The sequence below is a fragment of the Glandiceps talaboti genome, chromosome 3 (genome assembly GCF_964340395.1).
Source record: "Glandiceps talaboti chromosome 3, keGlaTala1.1, whole genome shotgun sequence".
In the NCBI taxonomy this organism is placed as follows: domain Eukaryota; kingdom Metazoa; phylum Hemichordata; class Enteropneusta; family Spengelidae; genus Glandiceps; species Glandiceps talaboti.
The window spans coordinates 30492380-30515448 of NC_135551.1; the positions used below are offsets into that span (position 1 = coordinate 30492380).

The window sequence follows — 23069 nt, forward strand, 5'->3', positions numbered from 1 at the left end:
TATCGTGGAGAATGGAAGAAATTTTGTGTGAGCACTACAATTCATGAATGAAATCTAAAGTACATACGTCATCAGCCTCTTTTTGGATAACGTTGGCGATCTTGCACAATATTCTCAGATTTGGATTCACACTATTAGACATATTCATATATTAGACGAATTGGATAGGGACCAAATAATTCTCAAAAAGTACAATAAACCGTTTTCCGGCCATATTTGATGATTTTGATAACAAATATGCATACTTGCGCTTACAACTTTCATTCAAAAGCTTTATTTACACACATACCATTTACCACAAATGTACAATTATGATTGGCACAGCATGAAATGCATTGTATGTAATGAAGTGTGCACTAGTTTTCATACAGGTACAAAGCGCATTGACAATAAAGATTAATAATTATCCAAAGCACATTGACAATAAAGAATAATAATTCTCCTTACCTTTTATCGATGCAGATATAAAAAACAAAAGTCACTCTTACAAACATCCGAATCTAATCTGAATTTGAATTCGATAATCTAAATTTGAATTCGATGATTGCAATTCTGAACCCATGTTCATACACATGGGCAATTTACTCTACAAATTATTGTTACAGACATGTGAAATATTTTAAATGTTTGTAAATCAGCTAAACCACATCGCATCCAAAAGAAAATCAGCGTGCATATGTAACTCATATCTAATTATGAATGTACCAATTTTGGAAGGAATCGGTCCATGATTGTCCGAGATATGGCTGAGGACGGACACATGCATGCATGCACGCACGGACGCACGGACGCACGCACACACGCACGGACAGAACCCAATTTATAAAGCCCCCGCCTCGGACTTCGTCCGACGGGGGCTAACAATGGAAAATGTCAAACAACTTCACTTCAAGAAATTGTCAATCTTTCTTTCACTTCTTGAGTACAAGTAGTAAGATTGTATTGTAAAAAAAACCCCACATTCCTAAATATGTTAGATGTATGTGATTGCATCATATCAGAACTTTTTTTGAGAGATTTTTTGGTTTTGCCACACTCCATGTTGTTCACCTGTTCACTTTTAATGTTTTTACTAAATTTTAAGTGTTATACATCATTTACATTCATAATCAAGGGAAACTATTCAAAGATGAAATTAAGATTGTTGCCATGGGTGATGGCAGGATTTTGAGTGTGATGGTAGAATGTAAGACCAGCTACATGATTGTAAATATTGACACAAGTGGGTTTTTTTCAACTTACAGAAAAACTATTATTCAGATTGCTGTACATTTCATATAGCTAAGGATATCAGATTTTTTAAACAAGTATTGTTACATGATGAAGGTCATGGTAACCATGAAAGTTACTCAAAGAACATTATAAGCACTAGGCACTTGTACAGTATTTCTGTTACATCAAACATAAACCCTAGATGAAATGGTCTATGATTGAACATAGTATTAGACAATTGTACTTTACTTGTGTTATATTGAAGGTAGTAGTAGACACTTGGATATTATTTTTTAATACTAGACATTTGAATATTGTTTCTGCATTATATAGAACATAGTACTGGACAATTGTACACTGTTTTACACAGAACATAGTATTAGACACTTGAATTGCATTAGTTGCGGTGTAACATTGAATATAGTACTGGACACTTGTACAGTTTTACACAACATAGTATGACATTTGAACACTATTTCTCTTACATAGAACATAGTATAAGACACTTTTACACTATATTTTACATAGAACATAGTATTTGAGACTTGAATGTACATTATTTGTGTTACATTAAATACAGCACTAGACACTTCATACATTATTTTTGAGTTATATACAGAAATAATTAATATACAAGTAATATACATTTTTCTGCATGTAACACTGTATTCACAGCACTCCAGTGTTGTATGTGGTTCACTTTATCATATGTTTGTCTTGTTAGATTTTAACAAGTTTGGATTCCAATAAATCTTTGAAGTGCCTAAAGTGGTAGATTTTCTTCATTATTAATCTGTAATTATTAACAATACATTTGGACTAAATTCAGCCATCATGAGTCAATGATGACATATACACTATTTATCTTATTCTTTCTATAAAAATAACATAATTTCAGTTGTAATATGGTTGGTCAGATATTAGCCTTACAATGCTGATTGTCCTACCGATACATCACTCGATATTCATCCTATCACAGTATTTAAACCACACACATGTGCACGCAAGCACACACATGCACATATACACACACAGACAGACAGACATACATACATACATACATACATGTACATACATACATACATACATACATACATATACATACATACATACACACACACACACACACACACACACATACATACATACATACATACATACATACATACATACATACATACATACATACATACATACATACATACATACATACATACATACATACAAAATTCATATTTTTACACCTAATTTGCATATCACTGATGGGATCATACCATGAACAATTCTTAATCTACACACCCCTAAAAACGTTCCCAACAAATTTCAGACCAATTTGCCCCACAGTTTTGGGGTTTAACTTTTTTGTAAAATTCACATATTTAGACCCAACACACATCTCTGATGCGATTATTTTCATTTCAACAATTTTCCATCTCAACACTAAGTAATATTCCTACCAAATACCAGGCAATCGGTCTGGCAGTTTTTGACTTAAGTCAGTTACACACACAGATACATACATTTTACCATGCCATTCCATCAATTTCGAACCCTGAGAACAAAATCACTTATTTTGATATGCTAGATTTCAAACACATGATATGGTCATTAAGATTATACATCATGATAATCAGATGCAGTACAATAAAAGTCATTGAAACAGTAGTAATGTAAAATGTGACTAAGTAATAACATCAAGCCAAAGCCATCAAACTAAACTTTGGTCATTAGTAGTTGTCAATCTGTTTGGCGCCCTCATAAGGTCAGAGGATTATCAACATTGATACATGTACCTTACAATGAATTTCGTTACTAAAGACAAATTTTTTTCACAATAACAATACAAAATATCACTAATATTTTGCACCATTGAACTTTTTGACATTCAGAAGCTGGGTTCCGGCATGGAAAAATGAAGGATGAAATGTGTGGAACATTTTTCAGTAGTTAGTAAACAAATTCCACATGATAATTGAGCTATAGTTGTATCAATAAATCAGTATGTCAGAAGTGTGAACTATGTAGAACTGTCTAAACACTTCAATGTCATGTTTAACCCTTTCATTCCTAGAGACGACATTGGAATAAATAGAAACTTGATTGTAAGAACATTTTCTAAAATTTAAGAATATTACTTCATTGGGAAGTAATATTTCTTGAATTATGGTCTAAAATAAAGTTGATCTTTTTCCAAAAATTACAGAGAAACAAGAATTTTTGTTCAAAAATTTTGGCGGGAAAGTTTCTAGTCCTGAAAGGGTTAATAAACTATGGCAGTTATCTGATGTAGATGTGACTACTAGTAGTACTGTAACAGCTACCTAACTAAACCATGGTCTGTTAGCTGCTATGAACATAAAATGCTGATTATACATATGTCATCCATTTTTGACACATTAGTCTCTCAATTTTACATTTTCCATTTCCATGGGATTTGCGTCTGCAATCCCCTGCACACACAAGTACAATTTACGATAAATTAGATTTCTTTGATACATAAATCTGTGCGTGCACCGATTACCTAACGCCCACCTGTATAAGCTGTGAAACATACAAAAAAAATGATATTCTAACAATTGGTGATATTAGTCTGTCAGTTCTACAGTTTTCCTTTGATATAAGATTTACGCCAAAAATCATTCCCAGAATGATATACAATGTTAGGATCCCTGCTAAATGATAAATCCCAATTTTCATACATAAATTTATACAGGCTTTAGCTATAGAACAGAATAGAATCTTTATTGCATCTGTTAAGAAAACTACATTTCTTAATTGGATTTTCTGCAATAAGTGTTTGCTATATCATTAAGTATTGAATGATTTTGTGACTTGGACTAGTAACAAGTGTATTGATTGCGACGGCTCTACTCCTCTGAATGGAAAATGAAACACATATTGTACCCTCCAGTAGTACCTCCATGTTGCCACAGATAAAAGTTGATTGTATCACTTTGTGCTCTTCAGCCTTGCGACTATTCAGGACCTGTATGCACCATATGATAATGTGTGTAGTGTATAATAAAGATTGATTTAATATTTTAATACAATGTTCTGTATATAAATCTCTTGTACATACTAAATATTCATATGCAATTATTGTTGAAAGATGAGGTTCAGACTTTTAACAACTAAGGGCCTCAGTGTCTTTAATAAATGGTGGTATGAACAGGTAAATCTATCTAAGTTCTCCTGTCATTTTACAAGGTTTCCTACTAGTGGTAAACAGGTAAAATCTACCAAAGTTTCCAAGTCATTTTACCAGGGTTACCTACTAGTGTTTTTGTTAAGGGTGGTAAGCAGGTAAAATCTACCAAAGTTTCCCAGTCATTTTACCAGGGTTACTTACTAGTGTTTTTGTTAAGGGTGGTAAGCATGTAAAATCTACCTAAGTTTCCCAGTCATTTGAACCATAGACCCTCCACCAACGGAGGGTCTATGTTTGAACAGAGTTTCCTACCAAAACTTTGTATGTGTATAGTATAGGGAAACACTGCCAGTTATACCAGATTTACCCCTTTCTGTTACCATGGATCCCAAACCTAAAGCAAAAACACTATGCGTTGACTTAATAAAGACTTTGAAATCTAACCAATACACACAACATTTGATAACCTATAAACTCTGAGTGCTTCCAACTGCAAACTGTCAGTCTATAGACTAATAATGTTCGCTTGATGATAGAGGGCGCTGTTTATCATAAATAAATAAATGGTATTAATTTTAATGTCATTTTCTTCACACCAAAGTACAACCACCTATACATTTAGTTTAATTACCATGACTGCATTAATTGATGCAGACTGTGTAGATTTATAATTTATTGTAGAGTAGCACTGTTGTGTATATTACTAAGTTGTACCCAGATAAACTGCTGACAGTTGAGTTGCTTGTACTTTTTTTTGCTGAGTAAAACTATAAATTATACGACTACTAATTATTCTGCATGGTTAAACATCGTAGATATATTGGTTAGTCTGATTAAAATCTGACTTAGAAATAGGCTCTACATGTATTTCATTTGTATATTGTCATTTGATATTTATTTATTTTTGTTCTGACAGAGACCAGAAGAGACTGTCATTCCTGAAACAACAATATTGAAACTAGTCTAGTTCCTATATGATGCATTATGATTACTACGATCATCTCCACTCATGTATAGGGAAAGTCGTTAGTCTAGCACAGAAATCTGTGCTGCCCCCACTGGGCGAAGGGTAAAATGGCGCATGTCAGTACTAGTAGTAATCCATCACAAATTGACAGGCAGTTGCAATTGGTTAGTTCCTTTACACAATTGCTCATTAACTGAACTCCACCTCTCAAGTATGAAACTAAAATCACATGTACATGCGATAATGTCATCACGTTTATATGAACGCAGCTGGGGGTAGCACAGATTACTGTACTAGAATAATGACTTTTCCTATACGTGAGTGGAGATGATAGTAGTAATCGTAACATATCATACATGTATAGAAACCAGACTATGTGTATTGGAACATACAAACAACAATTGTCATACAGTGGAAATGTCTCTCCCCCATCCTGACTACTTTATTTAAAAAAACTTGGCTTTCATGACAACAATACATGAAGGAAATACATGTAGAGAAACAATTGAACCACATTCCTACATCAGAATGTAATCAAATTGGATATTGGTGGCAAGAACTAAGTCTGCAGTAACCAGATTATGAGCCAAGAAAATTTAAAGTCAGACATACTGAATAAATAAATGAGATAGTCCTGATATCCTAATACAATATCCCTGACTTAAGAGTGAATAAATCCATACATTTTATTACCAAACATAAAGTTATATGGATAGGCAATTATCATAAAAAGACTTCTATCACTGACTTGCAGCAACTTTTTATATTTGACAACAGAAAGACTGAAACATTGGAGACGTGCACCTTATACTGATGTCGTACTTGGCATTATATCAAAAGTTGAATTTTGGGTTATATTTGGACTATAAATGATCTTTAATGAAGCAATACTAAATAGAGTAATCTATTAGAATGTTGATATCTTTAGAACTAACTTGATAACCTGTATGAGATTCTGTTATGGTTATCAGTGATTTCAGATGTAGTAATTATTTACAGATAAAATGGACTATAATTACCTGTAAGCACTATCTCAATGCAAATCATTGTAGCTAATGTGAAGTAGACTCTAGCCTATACAGTCAACAAGTCACTGAAGCTAATGTGACTCTAGCCTATACAGTCAACAAGTCATGTGGGGATTTTGAATATCACCCTTGGGACGGGGCAACCCAGAGGGTCAATAGCCGAATTCACTATCTGAATGCAAACGGTCATAGTAGCCTCTAGCCTACAGTCAAGTCATGTGGGGAATTTCACTATCATATTCTTGGGAAGGGGCCACCATAGGGACAATAGCTGAATTCACCATAGTAGCTAAGTAACCTCTAGCCTCTACAGTCAAGTCATATGGGGACTTTGACTACCATATCCTTGGGATGGGGCCACCAGAGGGGCAATAGCCAAATTCACCATAGTAGCTAAGTAGCCTCTAGCCTCTACAGTCAAGTCATATGGGGACTTTGACTACCATATCCTTGGGATGGGGCCACCAGAGGGGCAATAGCCAAATTCACCATAGTAGCTAAGTAGCCTTTAACCTCTACAGTCAAGTCATATGGGGACTTTGACTACCATATCCTTGGGATGGGGCCACCAGAGGGGCAATAGCCAAATTCACCATAGTAGCTAAGTAGCCTCTAGCCTCTACAGTCAAGTCATATGGGGACTTTGACTACCATATCCTTGGGATGGGGCCACCAGAGGGGCAATAGCCAAATTCACCATAGTAGCTAAGTAGCCTCTAGCCTCTACAGTCAAGTCATATGGGGACTTTGACTACCATATCCTTGGGATGGGGCCACCAGAGGGGCAATAGCCAAATTCACCATAGTAGCTAAGTAGCCTCTAACCTCTACAGTCAAGTCATATGGGGACTTTGACTACCATATCCTTGGGATGGGGCCACCAGAGGGGCAATAGCCAAATTCACCATAGTAGCTAAGTAGCCTCTAGCCTCTACAGTCAAGTCATATGGGGACTTTGACTACCATATCCTTGGGATGGGGCCACCAGAGGGGCAATAGCCAAATTCACCATAGTAGCTAAGTAGCCTCTAGCCTCTACAGTCAAGTCATATGGGGACTTTGACTACCATATCCTTGGGATGGGGCCACCAGAGGGGCAATAGCCAAATTCACCATAGTAGCTAAGTAGCCTCTAGCCTCTACAGTCAAGTCATATGGGGACTTTGACTACCATATCCTTGGGATGGGGCCACCAGAGGGGCAATAGCCAAATTCACCATAGTAGCTAAGTAGCCTCTAACCTCTACAGCGAGTAAGTCATGTGGGGTCACTTTGACTATCATCCTTTGGGAGAGGCGATAGCCCAAATCCATAAATGACTACATAGGTAACCTCTTGCCATCTGAAGTTATTGATTTTGCCAGCTTAAGATGGTAAGACTGTGTCAAGATTTAAGGCAGCCACAGTAGTTTTCAAATGTCAATTACTGGTAGTCTGTATCAGTAAGACCTGAATTCAGTATGCCGTCAATTGATCATAATTAGCTAGCAATTTGTGTGACAGGTACAACAGTTTAAATTCAACTATTTGTCATTTGAATGACAGGATAAAGTTAGGTCCTGCTAACATGACAGTTCTCTTTGTTATTTCTACAATATAGAAATTTAAAACAAGAATTTGTCAAGATTACAACTCACTGTATTGGATTTAATTGCCTGATTTCATGTTTAACTTCTCATGCTCTCATTCTTTCTCCTCTTTCACCTGTCATGCAAAATACAATAAGACTCAAGAAGTCCTTTCTGATATGTCAGCCTGGAGGTTTACCTGATCTTATAACAGAACTGACCTGGTAATCACACAGGACTGTGTAGACAGTTACCCTTCCAGTTGCTAACACACACTGGTGAAGTATCAGTGCCACTCCAGTGTTAGCACAAAGCTAGCCAGCCTCATGTTAACAGGCATTTAAACCCTTCCACTTGCTAGCACATATGCCAGTGAGGTGTTCATTCCAGCCTATAGTGTTAACACTGAGGCTTTAGCAGAGATACCAAATGAATGATACACTTTACAGTTCAAAAAAGTCTGTAAGGTATGCTGTGACAGGGCGCCCTCACACATCAGTCAACCCCTCCCACTTCAATCTTAATACAGTCTAAGTTTAATATGGTACATTTCAATATTCTAAGCTGTAGTCGTGAGATAACTCATAACAAACTAACTGTAATGTCACTTCTCAGCTGTTACTCATAAAATGGCAAAAAATATTCTTTTTTGGAATGAAGCGATAAAATGCTTGCAGTAATAGCTACTTAGCTATGGCCATTTTCATTTTGTTTGCAGGCTTCTACAAAATATATATATCTCAAGAAGGTTTCAGCACTTATGCTTACAGGTAGTCAGCTGATGAAAGTGTTATGGACAGTTAAAATCAGGCTATTAAAACCGACATCAATAAATCACACACATCCTAAAGATGAACACATCTTAGTATGAAATTAATGGAACAAATCCATCATCTTTCGGAAACCACTCACTAAAATTCTGAAATGTTAGATTCATATCTGCATATGTCGGTTTAGTTGTTGCCATGGATACATAGGATACTGCTCTGATAACGAGCAGATTATTATGTCCACATATGTCAAAGTACTTCAGTGACTAATCTTGATAACAAAACTGTCTGACTTGCCGAAAGCCATGATGACACTCACTGACACTCACGTTACTAGCTGCTCAGTATCTATGTCTATACATGTATGTCTATACCAGGCACAAAACTAAAATAACACCTATTCTGTTTCAGATATTTGCAAAATCTCTATGAATTCACATTTACAAATTATGGTTCAGCTTTTAGTAACTTTGACTTTAAGTCAATTTGTGTGATGCAAAATTCTAGTTTCATTTGTACGGGGCATAAAAATCCATGTTTGAACAGTTAAATCATCACAAAGATGGTCTATTGTCGGGTCCTGACCAAGGAGAAAAGTTTTAGTCAACATACTAAATGATAAATTGACAGGACAGGACTTAGGTACTAAATCATCTTTTAAAGAAATGTATATTGTCTAATCCTGAGGAAGGAGAAAAGTTTTAGTATGAACATACTAAATCATCTCTTAGAACAATGTAACATATTCATTTGATAATAAAATAAATGAACATCTGGATCTCAGTATGGTATGTGTATGTGTCTAGTCATAGACTCCTATATTGATACAAGTAGGTCACATGGTTCTCCATGTACTCCTCTACATGTAACTTACTTCTTCACAACAACTAAATGATAGAATAAATGTACTCATTACTATAGCAACACAAGGTCCTGACTCCCTGGGGAGCATACAATCCATTGGAGCCTCTGTAAGTGCATAGGATTAAAGCATTCACATTGCAACCTCTATCCTACCAGGTCCCTAATTATACAGCTAGGTTGATACACAATACTGATTAAATATTGCACAAGGACTTTAGCCATTTAGAAACAAATGGCAGCGATGATCGAGGTTCAAACCTGAAACCAGCAGATTCCAGGCTGGTCATTCTAATCATTTGACCATTATGAGTATAACAAGATCAAGCTCAATATGTACAATTGAGTCATTTTAGCATTGACATAAACGATGTACACAATCACACAGGATACTTACCAATTTCTGTCCACATAATATTTCTAAAAGCTCTAGCAATTTAGTTCCGTCACGAAGATCAAGAAACAAATCTTTGATTGGTTCTTTAGTTGCCTGTAAATAAACAAAGAATAAGTACTAATTAGTATTGTAATAGTTGGGTAAAAAGTACTCCAGCTTACCAGATTTTAGTAATGGGGATTCCCCTTGAAAATTTTCACTGACAGAAATATTGTCACCTGATTTTGTCACCTGAATTTCAATACCAGGATTCTTTAAAACTTATCAAACTACAGTACCAATTTTTGAGAACATCCCTTAAGTGCCTAGCACCACAAAAGGAACATGCTAGCACAATGGAAATGCTAATGAGGCATTTATGTGATTGTGTTGTGGTAAAGTCAATTTAGCATCCCAAGAGTACAACTTGCTAGCATCCTCAGAGAACAATGCTAACATCCCTAGAGAACAGTGCTAGCATCCCAAGAGTACAACTTGCTAGCATCCCCAGAGAACAATGCTAGCATCCCCAGAGAACAGTGCTAGCATCCCAAGAATACAATGCTAGCATCCCTAGAGAACAGTGCTAGCATCCCCAGAATACAATGCTAGCATCCCAAGAGTATAATGCTAGCATCCCCAGAGAACAATGCTAGCATCCCCAGAGAACAGTGCTAGCATCCCCAGAGAACAATGCTAGCATCCCCAGAGTACAATGTTAGCATCCCCAGAGTACAATGCTAGCATTCCCGGAGTACAATGCTAGCATCCCAAGAGAACAATGCTAGCATCTCTGAAGCACAATGAATAATGTGCTTCAGGAATACTAGCATTGTGACAGTGTACAATGTAACTACATGTACATAGTACTGCACGTATTACTACTAGCATACACTGAATCTGATATTTTGGTGAATACAAACTATGACTATTAGCAATTAAAATGAAATTATGTACACAAATATTGATCAATAATTTTAACATTATCGATAACCTAGTCCAGCTGTCAGGGGGGCACGGTAATTATTTCAACAATATGGAGTGGTACTTGACAAGTGACCTAGTAACATTCAATATACATAAGATCCTGATGGAAGAGTACGTGCAAGTGTTAGCATACACAGTACACTAGTTTTCAATTCTATTTGTGGAGGTTAATCAGTCACTGACCCTTATTTTACACTGTGTTTCCTTCAAAATCCTACATAAAAGTTTGTAGTCTTCTGTACCACAGGTCTACAGTAGTAAATATTACTGATGTTTTATACGTACAATGCTATAGTTAGTGGGCAAATTTTACCAACATTCACTGGCTATTTTACTGGTTTCCAATTACATTTATAGTAAGACAACTGCCAGATGAATGTTGGAGAGTTTCAAACTGTATACATTATACAGCATTAGCATGCTTGACCATATTTACAATGTAATACTTCTGTTACCTAGCAACCAAAATCTCTACAACCATAGATGATAGTACTGTACATATGCTACTGTTACTGTAGTAGTACATGTACATGTAAATTTCTCAGTCCATACAAGATTCTCAGTGCCGGCATTCACATGACTACATGTATATCATCTCTGAAATGTTAGTATTAGTAAGAAACTAATAATGCAAGTTATACCAGATAATTCCCCACTTCATGACTGGAATTCTGAAATCTTGGTGGGGGTGGGGTTACTCCCCTTATTTAATTAGACATATATGTACTGCCCTTTGGTCTAAAATGGGATGCTTTTTTCGAGCTGGGGGGGGGGGGGGTTTATTCCACTTATTTATTAAGTATACATATATGTGCTACCCTTTGGGTTGTGTTTTCTAGCCCTTTGGTCTGAAATTGGGTCTATTTTTTTGAGCTGAAGCGTTTCAAATGGGGGTAAACTTTGCATTATTTTCGATTTTGCTTGGTTTAAAATGTGGTCCATGAAATTGTCCTTTACCAAATCATAACTGCCACTAATCAAAAATGCTGCCTCCAAAGGAAAACGTATTTGGGTCTAAACTTTCATCTTTTAAAAACCTGTAAAGTACGTGCAAATGTTAGCGTATACAGTAACACTAGTTTTCAATTCTATTTGGTGAGGTTAATCAGTCATTGACCCATACTTCACACTGTGGTCCATTGAATTGTCCTTTACCAAATCATAACTGCCACTAATCAAAAATGTTGCCTCCTAAGGAAAATGTGTTTGGGTAGAAACTTTCATCTTTTTAAAAACCTGTAATGGTCTAAAATGGGGTATTGATTTTTGGTCAAAATGGGGCCTGGGGTTTCCAGCACTGGCCACACATCCAAACCAGAGCTGGCCACTGGTACCGCCCCCAGGGGTATTACCATCTGCTTTACCTTAACTTGATCATTCTTTTAAGCTAACAACCTATGAATATGTACATGTAAATGTATATTTTCAATTGTACTTGTCACAGTTCTATGAAAACGTTTGCCTTTTCTCTAATGTCATCAGACACTATTCAACCTTAGTTTCTAATCATGGATAAATTGGTAAAAGTATTTAAAGTAATCATTTCATTTCGTGTTTTCTTTGCCCACTGACCTTGTGGCCATCAGGTCAAAATCAGAGGTCATAACCTTTGACCTCATCTTTTCCATCCATCTGTCTACAGGGAATACAATGTATAAATGTCTGCCAAGTTTGACACAGATGTTCAACCATATCCTATGAACAATTTGTATGTCTTTCGTTCTGGGGACAGTACAAAGTAATTAAATTCTAACAAAAAATATTTATGGGCTGGGCTAATGCTTAGACAAAATGCAGACATATTTTGATAACAGGAATGTATAGATGCTGCAATCAGACATACAGTTTACACAAGTTCAAACATTATTTGTATCAAAAAGGTGACATAATGATGAATTCAAATGTCCTAAAGCTATGGACAAAAAGTTTACAGGTTGATGAGTGTCGTCATTCCCTGCAATGTACAAAGATAAGAAAGTCTGCAGAAAGAGAGTTAAAAACCTGCATCACTCCCTGAATTCAACTAAACAGAAACCAAGGTCTGTTTTGAGTTGAACTATTCTACAGTGGTGTCAAGTAGCCCACACATGTGATAGTAAATCAAGACTGATTACAAACAGTTTCCATTGTGGAATGCAGATAATGTCTCAGACTGAACTGTTGTGACCGAATTGATTAGTAACATGCCATACAAACACCACAGAGAGCTGACCAAAGTGTCCGCCTAGCACACAGATATCACAGAGAAGTTAACCAAAGTGTCTGCCTAGCACACAGATACCACAGAGAAGTGACCTATCATCCCAGCATATCACAGACCTGTAACTTTTCAATCTTGATACATACCTTCCTGAGACATACACAAAATGAAAACTTGGTGTAAAGTTCTTTGATTCTTGGACAGTTACCAAGTGACATGGTGATAAAACTTTTTACAAGGCAAACTCTTAATAGTTTCCTTTGCATACCAATTTTTAGTTTTTATATTAGTGCTGTGCTGCTGTAGATACATATGTAACATGTCAATGTTAGCAAGTCATTACCCTATAAGGACCCTGCCAATGTTACCAAGTCAATACCCACTAAGAACCCTGCCAACATTACCAAGTCATTACCCTATAAGAGCCCTGTCAATGTTACCAAGTCATTACCGAAGAACCCTGTCAATGTTACCAGCAAGTCTTTACCCTAAGTTACCAAGTTATTGGCCTATAAGAACCATGTCAATGTTACCAAGTCATTACCCTATAAGGACCATGCCAGCGTTACCAAGTCATTACCCTATAAGAACCCTGTCAATATTACTAAGTCAATACCCACTAAGAACCCTGCCAACATTACCAAGTCATTACCCTATAAGAGCCCTGTCAATGTCACCAAGTCATTACCGAAGAACCCTGTCAATGTTACCAGCAAGTCTTTACCCTAAGTTACCAAGTTATTGGCCTATAAGAACCATGTCAATGTTACCAAGTCATTACCCTATAAGGACCCTGCCAGCGTTACAATGTCATTACCCTATAAGAACCATGTCGATGTTACCAAGTCATTACCCTATAAGAACCCTGTGAATGTTACCAAGTCATTACCTTATAAGAACCCTGCCAATGTTACCAAGTCATTACCTTATAAGAACCATGCCAATGTTACCAAGTAATTACCTAAAAGATTATACATACATCATGCACGTACACATACATACATGAGTGCTTGCAAACATACACACACACACACACACACACACACACACACACACACACACACACATATACACTGATAGTATTAGTAATAAAGAACACTGTTAATTTGACCAGATTACCAACATTCCACAATGATGGTATTCTTATTTACTCTAGGAATCATCATAGCATATCACACTACTAGTTGCCAAGCAATACAACCATGTGACTAGAAAAGTCAACCAATAGATCAAATTTATATCATGTGTTCCAATTACATAGCCCTAGTAGTAGTTGATAATGGTCTACTAATCTAGTCTAATTACAATGAACTTGTGTACCCTTTACAGACCATTACAGATGGAGGTCGTCTTTTTGGGTCATTTTCTCCAGGTCACGTCTTTCAAAGGTAAAATTTACAGTCAGTATGCATCAAGTCTCATTCTCGCAAACCAGAGTCATTAATTCCACCACTACATTTCGAAATAAATACTCTGGCATCTTACGACTGTCAAAGCCGTATCTCAAGTATACGTAATACATATTCATAAGCAATGACATAAATACGGATATAGTATATGAATGCATTCATGGCCAGTGGGAGGCTCGTTAAGAACGTTGCCGTAAAACAGGCCCTGGTTTGCAACGATGGTCCAGCTGTGTACTTTTGTATGTCTTAAAGTTAACCTAAGCATCTGAGTGGTTTCTTGGATGAAAGGTTCTAATCTTACTTGTATATGATCAGCCAATCACAAATGGCAATCAGTCCAAAAAGTTTGCATGATTTCAGAGATGTCTAAACCTGTATCTGATTGGCCGATTGAAAATCAGCAGTCAGAAAGAATTCATAGATTCAACCAATCATAAATGTCAGCATGCAGTCTGGGGAGAGATTCCACTTGTAACCAAACTGCAATGTGATTGGCTAAGTGAACAAACAAAGGCAGTTATATCTCCCAGATCAACCAATAGCATCACAGATTATACAGGAGTAAATTCAGACTGTCCGAGGTTTTGTAGTTTTCTGCTTCACTGCATCATCCGACCTTCTGGTCTGTTTTCATCATCAGTTTACAAGAACTTTCAGAATTTCAATAAACAGTTCAGTGTTGTGTTTATTTTCATGCATCCCTTGATGCATATCCCCAACAGTACTAGTCATCACTGGACCATGTAACACTAAGTCTGTGAATGTCACCTGGATATGCACACCAGAATCAAACCCAATATAACACCAAGTCTGTGAATGTCACCTGGATATGCACACCAGAATCAAACCCAATGTAACACTAAGTCTGTGAATGTCACCTGGATATGCACACCAGAATCAAACCCAATATAACACCAAGTCTGTGAATGTCACCTGGATATGCACACCAGAATCAAACCCAATGTAACACAAAGTCTGTGAATGTCACCTGGATATGCACACCAGAATCAAACCCAATATAACACCAAGTCTGTTAATGTCACCAATATGCACACCAGAATCAAACCCAATGTAACACTAAGTCTGTGAATGTCACCTGGATATGCACACCAGAATCAAACCCAATATAACACCAAGTCTGTGAATGTCACCTGGATATGCACACCAGAATCAAACCCAATATAACACAAAGTCTGTGAATGTCACCTAGATATGCACACCAGAATCAAACCCAATGTAACACTAAGTCTGTTAATATCACCAATATGCACACCAGAATCAAACCCAATGTAACACGGCAAGTCTGTGAATGTCACCAATATGCACACCAGAATCAAACCCAATGTAACACTAAGTCTGTTAATATCACCAATATGCACACCAGAATCAAACCCAATGTAACACTAAGTCTGTTAATATCACCAATATGCACACCAGAATCAAACCCAATGTAACACCAAGTCTGTGAATGTCACCAATATGCACACCAGAATCAAACCCAATATAACACAAAGTCTGTTAATGTCACCAAATGCACACCAGAATCAAACCCAATGTAACACTAAGTCTGTGAATGTCACCAATATGCACACCAGAATCAAACTCAATGTACGTAACACTGAGTCTGTGAATGTCACCAATATGCACACCAGAATCAAACCCAATGTAACACTAAGTCTGTTAATATCACCAATATGCACACCAGAATCAAACCCAATATAACACTAAGTCTGTGAATGTCACCAATATGCACACCAGAATCAAACTCAATCATTGTGGTGTTTGCCATGCTCCTTTGAAGCAGTCCTTGATTTGTAACTTGTTCAGACATACATGTATGCGGCTATTTGATTTTACCTTTTATTGAAGTAAATGAACTTGATCTGCATTTCAGACATCCCACAACCTCTCTGATCGTTACCATAGAGACAGGATTATGGAAATTTCCCAAAACTAAAGTTTGACATTTCTTCAAGCCAAATGTGTGACTCGATTAGTAAATGGCTTCTATTTATTATATCTCCTGATTTTTTTCTTCAATCCATGGTTATAACAAAATTTGAATTATGACAAGATAACAACCATACACTACAAAGTAAACTACTGAATTACTATACCTGGATATGAATACTGCTTTATTATTTCCAAATAGAGTTTTGTATTCAACCTAGCATAATGTGGGTGACTTAATGTCAGTAAGAGTCCGAGACCTGTAGAGACAGCACTGATGTCATGAATATTTTTTTTTTGACTAAATGAAGTACATGTATATACATGTATCAGTACATTTAGTCTAGAGGCCATGTCTTTGAATCCCTCTTACAGAAGGATGTAAAACTTAGACTACAGTAGATTTGCAAAGCTTGATTTTTAACCAATTGGGAAAACTAATGGTGATTTTGACTCATAATTTGGGAATCTCGGCATCAATTATGTAAACATGCTGTTGTGACATCAAATGACAAGGAATTAATCTTGTATTTTCTGTTCAAACATAGCATAACGACTTGGCTATCTGCCTTGAAAATGCTGATCTAGTATGTTGAGTAAGATTGCCTATAGTCTCTGGGCATTAGTTTAAACACGTACATGTACAACTTTGCTTGTAAATAATTTCCTTGTAAGGTGATGGCAAGGAAGGAAACATTGTCATCAGACAGACATACAAGATATATACGACAACAGCTTGAATGTAGTATTAAATTTCATGTATTTTTGTGCACACCTTCCCATCCTGTCACTTTTGATACTAAGCTTCTACAACACAGAAAACACATATAATTCTTTATTGCTACAAGAACAAACACCTTACTCACAAATACACATGTATTTCATTAACTGCCTTAAAGGCCTGATTAAGATTAGCATTAAAGTTTGGATGTGAAAAAAGTTGTCAAGAAAAGCTAGGCGCAGAACAAAAGAATAATCCTAAGTAATCCGTATGGCTCCACTGATAATGTGAGAACCTGGGATTGAAACCTTGGTCTTTAAAACCAATGTACAGACATGGGAATAGTAAAACAGTATTTTCATTAATCCTTTGATCCCATGCAAGGTTAACAGCTCATTTTGTATTGAAACAGTTGGGCTACTACAGGCAGCCATATTGAGAATCTACACTAGTCTTGATGTAACATTTTACAGTCAATTAAACTCACCTTAGCTAGCTGTGAATTAATCCACTTTGAGAAGGTCTTCCTTTGAATATCTCCTCTCTCGTCTGCAAGAAAAGAGACAAAATGAAATTGAGCACGGAAAGTAAATTGAGACTGAGTATGACGTGTAGTCTACTTTAAGAATGTGAATGAAGGTGTTGAACACACATCATATTAGCTGAATGTCAACACTTATACAGACAGTTACTACAGATACTTATGTCTTGTATAAATATGTCAACATATATGAAATTAAAGTAGTTATAATACATTCCAATGGAAGACACCATTTGTTTATCAGAACAAATATTTACATGAAACTCATACAGTATCATATTCCAATTGATACGAGTATAAATTTACCATATACATGTAACATTGACAGGTTTGTTCAGTTTCTCTACGTTCACAGAGAAACTCAATAAATGTCAACCCAAGACATTGAATCATTTATTTAGTTTATTTAAACAAATATTTACATAAAACTCATCTAGTATTTTACTTAAATTATTTATTTTCTATATCATGGCATGAATATAAATTTTCTATAAAACAGTGACAGGTTTTTAATTGTTAATGAAAATGTCTACATTCGCCCTAAAAATGACATCTTAAGTTAAAATCGTGCATTCAGTGTGTCTAAATGCAGATGGTAATATATTTTAAAGGTCCACTTTGCATTAGGATTAATATCTAGGTATGAAAACCAGTTATTTGAAACATAGCCCTTTAAAGACTGTCAGGAGTTTCAATCCCAGGTTCTGACGTTAGTGTTATCTTGTCAGTTAAAGGCCAGGGTTTCAATCCCAGGTTCTCACATTAGTGTTATCTTGTCAGTTAAAGGCCAGGGTTTCAATCCCAGGTTCTGACATTAGTGTTATCTTGTCAATGGAGACTTAAAGACCAGCAGTTTCAATCTCAGGTTCTGACATTAGTGTTATCTTGTCAATGAAGACATAAAAATAACATAGAACATTCTTTTATTCAGGATCAACTTTTTCTATAAATCTGTCTGACAACTATTTTTCATACTCTAATAGATTTTATCTGGCTTTTCAGCAGATTAAAACTGGAATAATAATCATCAAATTAGACAATTATAATGCATAAAATGATTTCAAATCTGGACTTGGCACATAATTAAGGATAAAAATTGCACTCAACAATGAGAACAAGCTGTTAGTTATTATTTTCTATTTTGCATAATTCAATACAGTCGATAGCTAACCTACACATGTAACTCTGACAAATACTGGCTATACTCTGGCACACACTGCCTGTGTATGAGTAATGTAGTTGGTATTCTAAACCATCAATAAGTGTGCAATCTAAGGAGTGGGGTATAATATAAAGACATGGCATAGTTGTGGTTTTCTTACAAGGTCTTGTCAAAAGGTGCCCATAGACTATCTGGCTTGAGAATGTAGAACATCTGAAATTATGTCAATTATGTTTGGTTACACTGTGTCAAAAATTGGCCACTATGTCTCACATTGTATACAATGTATATACTGTGTAAACGAACAGTATCAATTAATTACATGGATTTGTCGACTGACTTTAATTGTATTCAGGACAACATCTTCCGAATTAAAAACTAATATATATGCAAAACTTTAGAGGGGAACTGGTTTGTCGTGAATAATCAGAAGAATTAACATTAATGCACCATGGAGACAAAAAGACCGACAATTAATCAAAACCCATCTTATATCCATAGATGAACTATTCTGCTATTACAGCACATTGCAAGTTAATTGTTCACAGCCTGTTTGATACAACCACACAGACACAAACCAGAAACTGCTAGTCTACACTTTACATAAATAAGATACAATGTAGCAGGATTGAAATTCTTGCTACATTTAGTCTGAATGAAATAAACCATTTAAACATCAAGAAATAAACATGCAACAATTAGACAGTCATGCTGACACTAATGATTTGACATCTACATTGTATATTTGATGTCTGCATGCTGGCACATTAGTTCATTTTATTTAGACAAAATGTTGCAAGAACCTGTATTCATTCAATGTTGCATATGCAGTTTCTCATTGGTTTTTGTGTGGTTGTATCAAACAGAGCCAGTGAACACTAACGTGCAATGTGCTGTAACTGAAAGGTATTCTGCATACTTTATCAAGTTCAACTAAATCACGGCCAACTACTGTAAATCCTTTTTTTCATCAAGGTTGTACATTTGACCCCATGTCACCTCAATTTATCAATCTTGTTTATCTATTGTGGTATCTACAACTCACATTGGGTTCAACTATGTAAAAGGTCATAGGTCAAGGCTAACCAATCACATTACTTCATAATGTATAGATGATCTTTTTTTCTGAGGTACTAAAGATCAATACATCTATAGAATCGATAACAAGAGCTCACTGAGTCATTGATTTGTCACAACAATGTCTTTAATAACACAAATACATTGAACACACCTGATAACATGTACATAAACAAGCTTTTTGACCGACTTTTTGTTATGAGCAGTAAATACATAGGCATGATAATCTACCAAGTTCCCCTTGATACTTGTGAAGTCTCTAACATCCTTCCACTGTTCTCTCAACACCTATCTCTTTAAACATTAGTCTCAGCCTCCTTCAAATGCCTAGTATACGACCACTTTTCCTCTCACCATACAGTAATTTTCTTTCCATTTATTCCTGCGCCTCTAGCTGTGCTTGCAGAGAGCAGGTGCTATATAAATCTTTTGTATTATCAGTATTATCATTATTATCACCAAACTTGCCCACCCCTCCTCTCCATTATAATGCAAAGTAATTTGATATGTATCAATGTTTTATCTCAGTCTGCTGTTACCATGGCGTCCAAACCATAGTAAAACAGTCTGACATATACATATAGTTTATTCTCATTGTAAACATATCAAAATAGTCTGGCACCACCCTCCATTTCAAGACATCTTGTTTCAAAGGAGAGGTATGTGGTTGTACACCAAGCAAATTTTGAAATCACTGCCACTATATAATTTGTTATTTTTGGTATCTGGTAATATACATGGCTGCTATTTAGTGAATCACTTAATCTATGACACTGACTAATCTTTGGTAGATAGACAAAGATAATAATACAGATAACAGATGAGATACTAAACTAAACACCTCAATATCAAGGATAGTATAATCTATTTCTCAGTAGTGTACAACTCCATTATTACCATGTCCAAAATGTAGGTGAAACAAACCTGCGCATGATCATCCTGCACTCACTACTGTATCTTTGAGAAATTCTTTCTAGAGTCTTAGAGAAGCAACTCATGAACTGTGTGATAGTTACAAGATGTGATACTAAACTAAAGACCTCCATATCACTTAGTAATTTCTCAGTACTAGTCCATTATACATGTCCTAAATATAGGTGAACCAAACCTGGGGCATGATCATCCTGCACTCTTTGATTCATTCTTTGCAGATTATAGACAACTGTGGTAGTACAGATAAAAGCTGTGTGGATAAACTAAACACCTCCATATCATTGATACATGTAGTATTTCTTTCTAGATCTACAGTTATTCCAACACCTAATTCCCAGATGAATTACTATGGTTACAAAGATTCTAGACAGTAGTGCAGATAAGAGTTGAGATATTGAAATCATAAACACCTCCATACCACTTATTAGTATTTCTCAGGTTTGCATAATCCTTTAAGTGTACAAATTACTAGTAACTACCATACATGTAGGTGGTGATAACACCCTGCAGTCATAATCTATAAATTCCTTTCTACACCCACCTAATGTTCCCTTAGTAATCACTGAAAACTACAAACAGTGCTGGTACTAATTCTACCCATGGAAGTATAACCCACGTACTTCCATGTTCTACATGTACATTTTTGTACATGTAAGCTATCATATGAACTGTCGGTCTGACTGAACTGCCAACATCATTTTATTAACCTACAAATGCACAGTAGAGAGAAGCTTTAAGCTAGCATGGAATCCATGCTGTCTTTCTATTCAGTCAATAAAATATAAAGTTTGCATATATACATTCTATACTGTAATTACTGTAATGTTTGTGCATGGACAGTAGATGTAGCTGTTCACTGAGTTGTACATTCAATCTGGTATTCATAATTGGCAGGTGTTGACACCAAACTATGCATCATGTGTTACATTGATTGTCACTGCTGTGAATTTATGTGAAGTGATCTTACTGAAAACATAAAATGTTCAAGCCAGGATGTTTGCATAAATTTGCTAGACCTACAGGTATATGGTTATGGTAAAGAAGACAGTGCACCTATAGTATAGGCACAACATGGTGTAAAATTGTGACGAAATTACAATGTTATTCTGACGCCTCATGCATGTAATAAAAACTCTGGGGTCTATTTCAATATCATTTACATTTTCCTATCTGGCACTGCAATCACTTCCCTATAGTATAACTGACTCATTCCATATAGTAAATCAAACTATACAGTCTGTGCATTTATTGTTTGTGACCGCCAGCCAGGGAATGGCAAGCTTTTAACAAGCCCATGGGTTAGGGTGTGTTTTCCAAGTTAAAATCCCAGGACTGAAATCCATACAAAAAATGTCCATTGTAAGCTGTTTGCAAAGTAGATTAGAACAAATCCCTAGCTGGTGAAGTAAGTAAGTCTGGTTATGTTGTTTCACCTAGGGAAACTACACTCACTGTAGTAGACACTGTATCTCTTGTTTGACCATCTCAAAGGTATAAATGATGAATGGATGGGTAACCTGTATAGATCAAGTGTTGGTGACCTGATCTGTAAGCGATCCATCAACGTTTGATGTCAGAGATAAAGAATTTGGCTTTTCACTTTAACAAGATATACTCGGCTCCATTTATAACGCTAATCAGTATGACATTTTGTGTTACATACCTACAATGTACGACGGTTTAACAACTCATTTTACTGCAAAAAAAATCTGCAATTTTATTTTGCTGTGACATTTAATTTCGGTGACAATTCAATGTGAGATGATGGGATTTGTTTGACCAATCAAAAATTTATCATACTTTTTTCAAAAATATGCTACAAACAGGAATTCGATCTGCTTGGGTGTTTTATGGCACTAGAGTCTTTGGTGAATAATAATCAAGCCTTGCTGTTCTAGCATTATATGGAACAGTGTGCCCTCTAAGTGAATTTGATGCATAACATGACCCAAAAGTGTCAATCATTACACTATACCTTACGAAATGGTAGTTCAAAAGAAAACGCAGATATTATCAATTTGAACCACAACAAAATAATAAGTCATAGATTTTACCACGTACAATTGTACAGTTTGCTAAAATACAAGTCACTGAGGCTCAATAAGTTGAATGAAAAAAAACTATTATTAGCCATTTACCCACTATTCACCTAACTTCAT

The 23069-nt window shown here is 35.9% G+C and overlaps 1 protein-coding gene across 2 annotated transcripts in view; it reads right to left on the bottom strand.

Moving 5' to 3' along the window:
* Nucleotides 1-23069, bottom strand: part of LOC144432563 (dystrophin-like) — a 292959-nt gene that overhangs the window by 183950 nt on the left and 85940 nt on the right. For both annotated transcript variants that reach the window (XM_078120804.1, XM_078120805.1), the window contains exons 2-3: nt 17685-17746; nt 9952-10044 (exon numbers count right to left, since the gene is read on the bottom strand). In XM_078120804.1, the coding sequence (XP_077976930.1) occupies nt 9952-10044; nt 17685-17746 (155 nt within the window). The remainder of the gene's footprint in view (nt 1-9951; nt 10045-17684; nt 17747-23069) is intronic.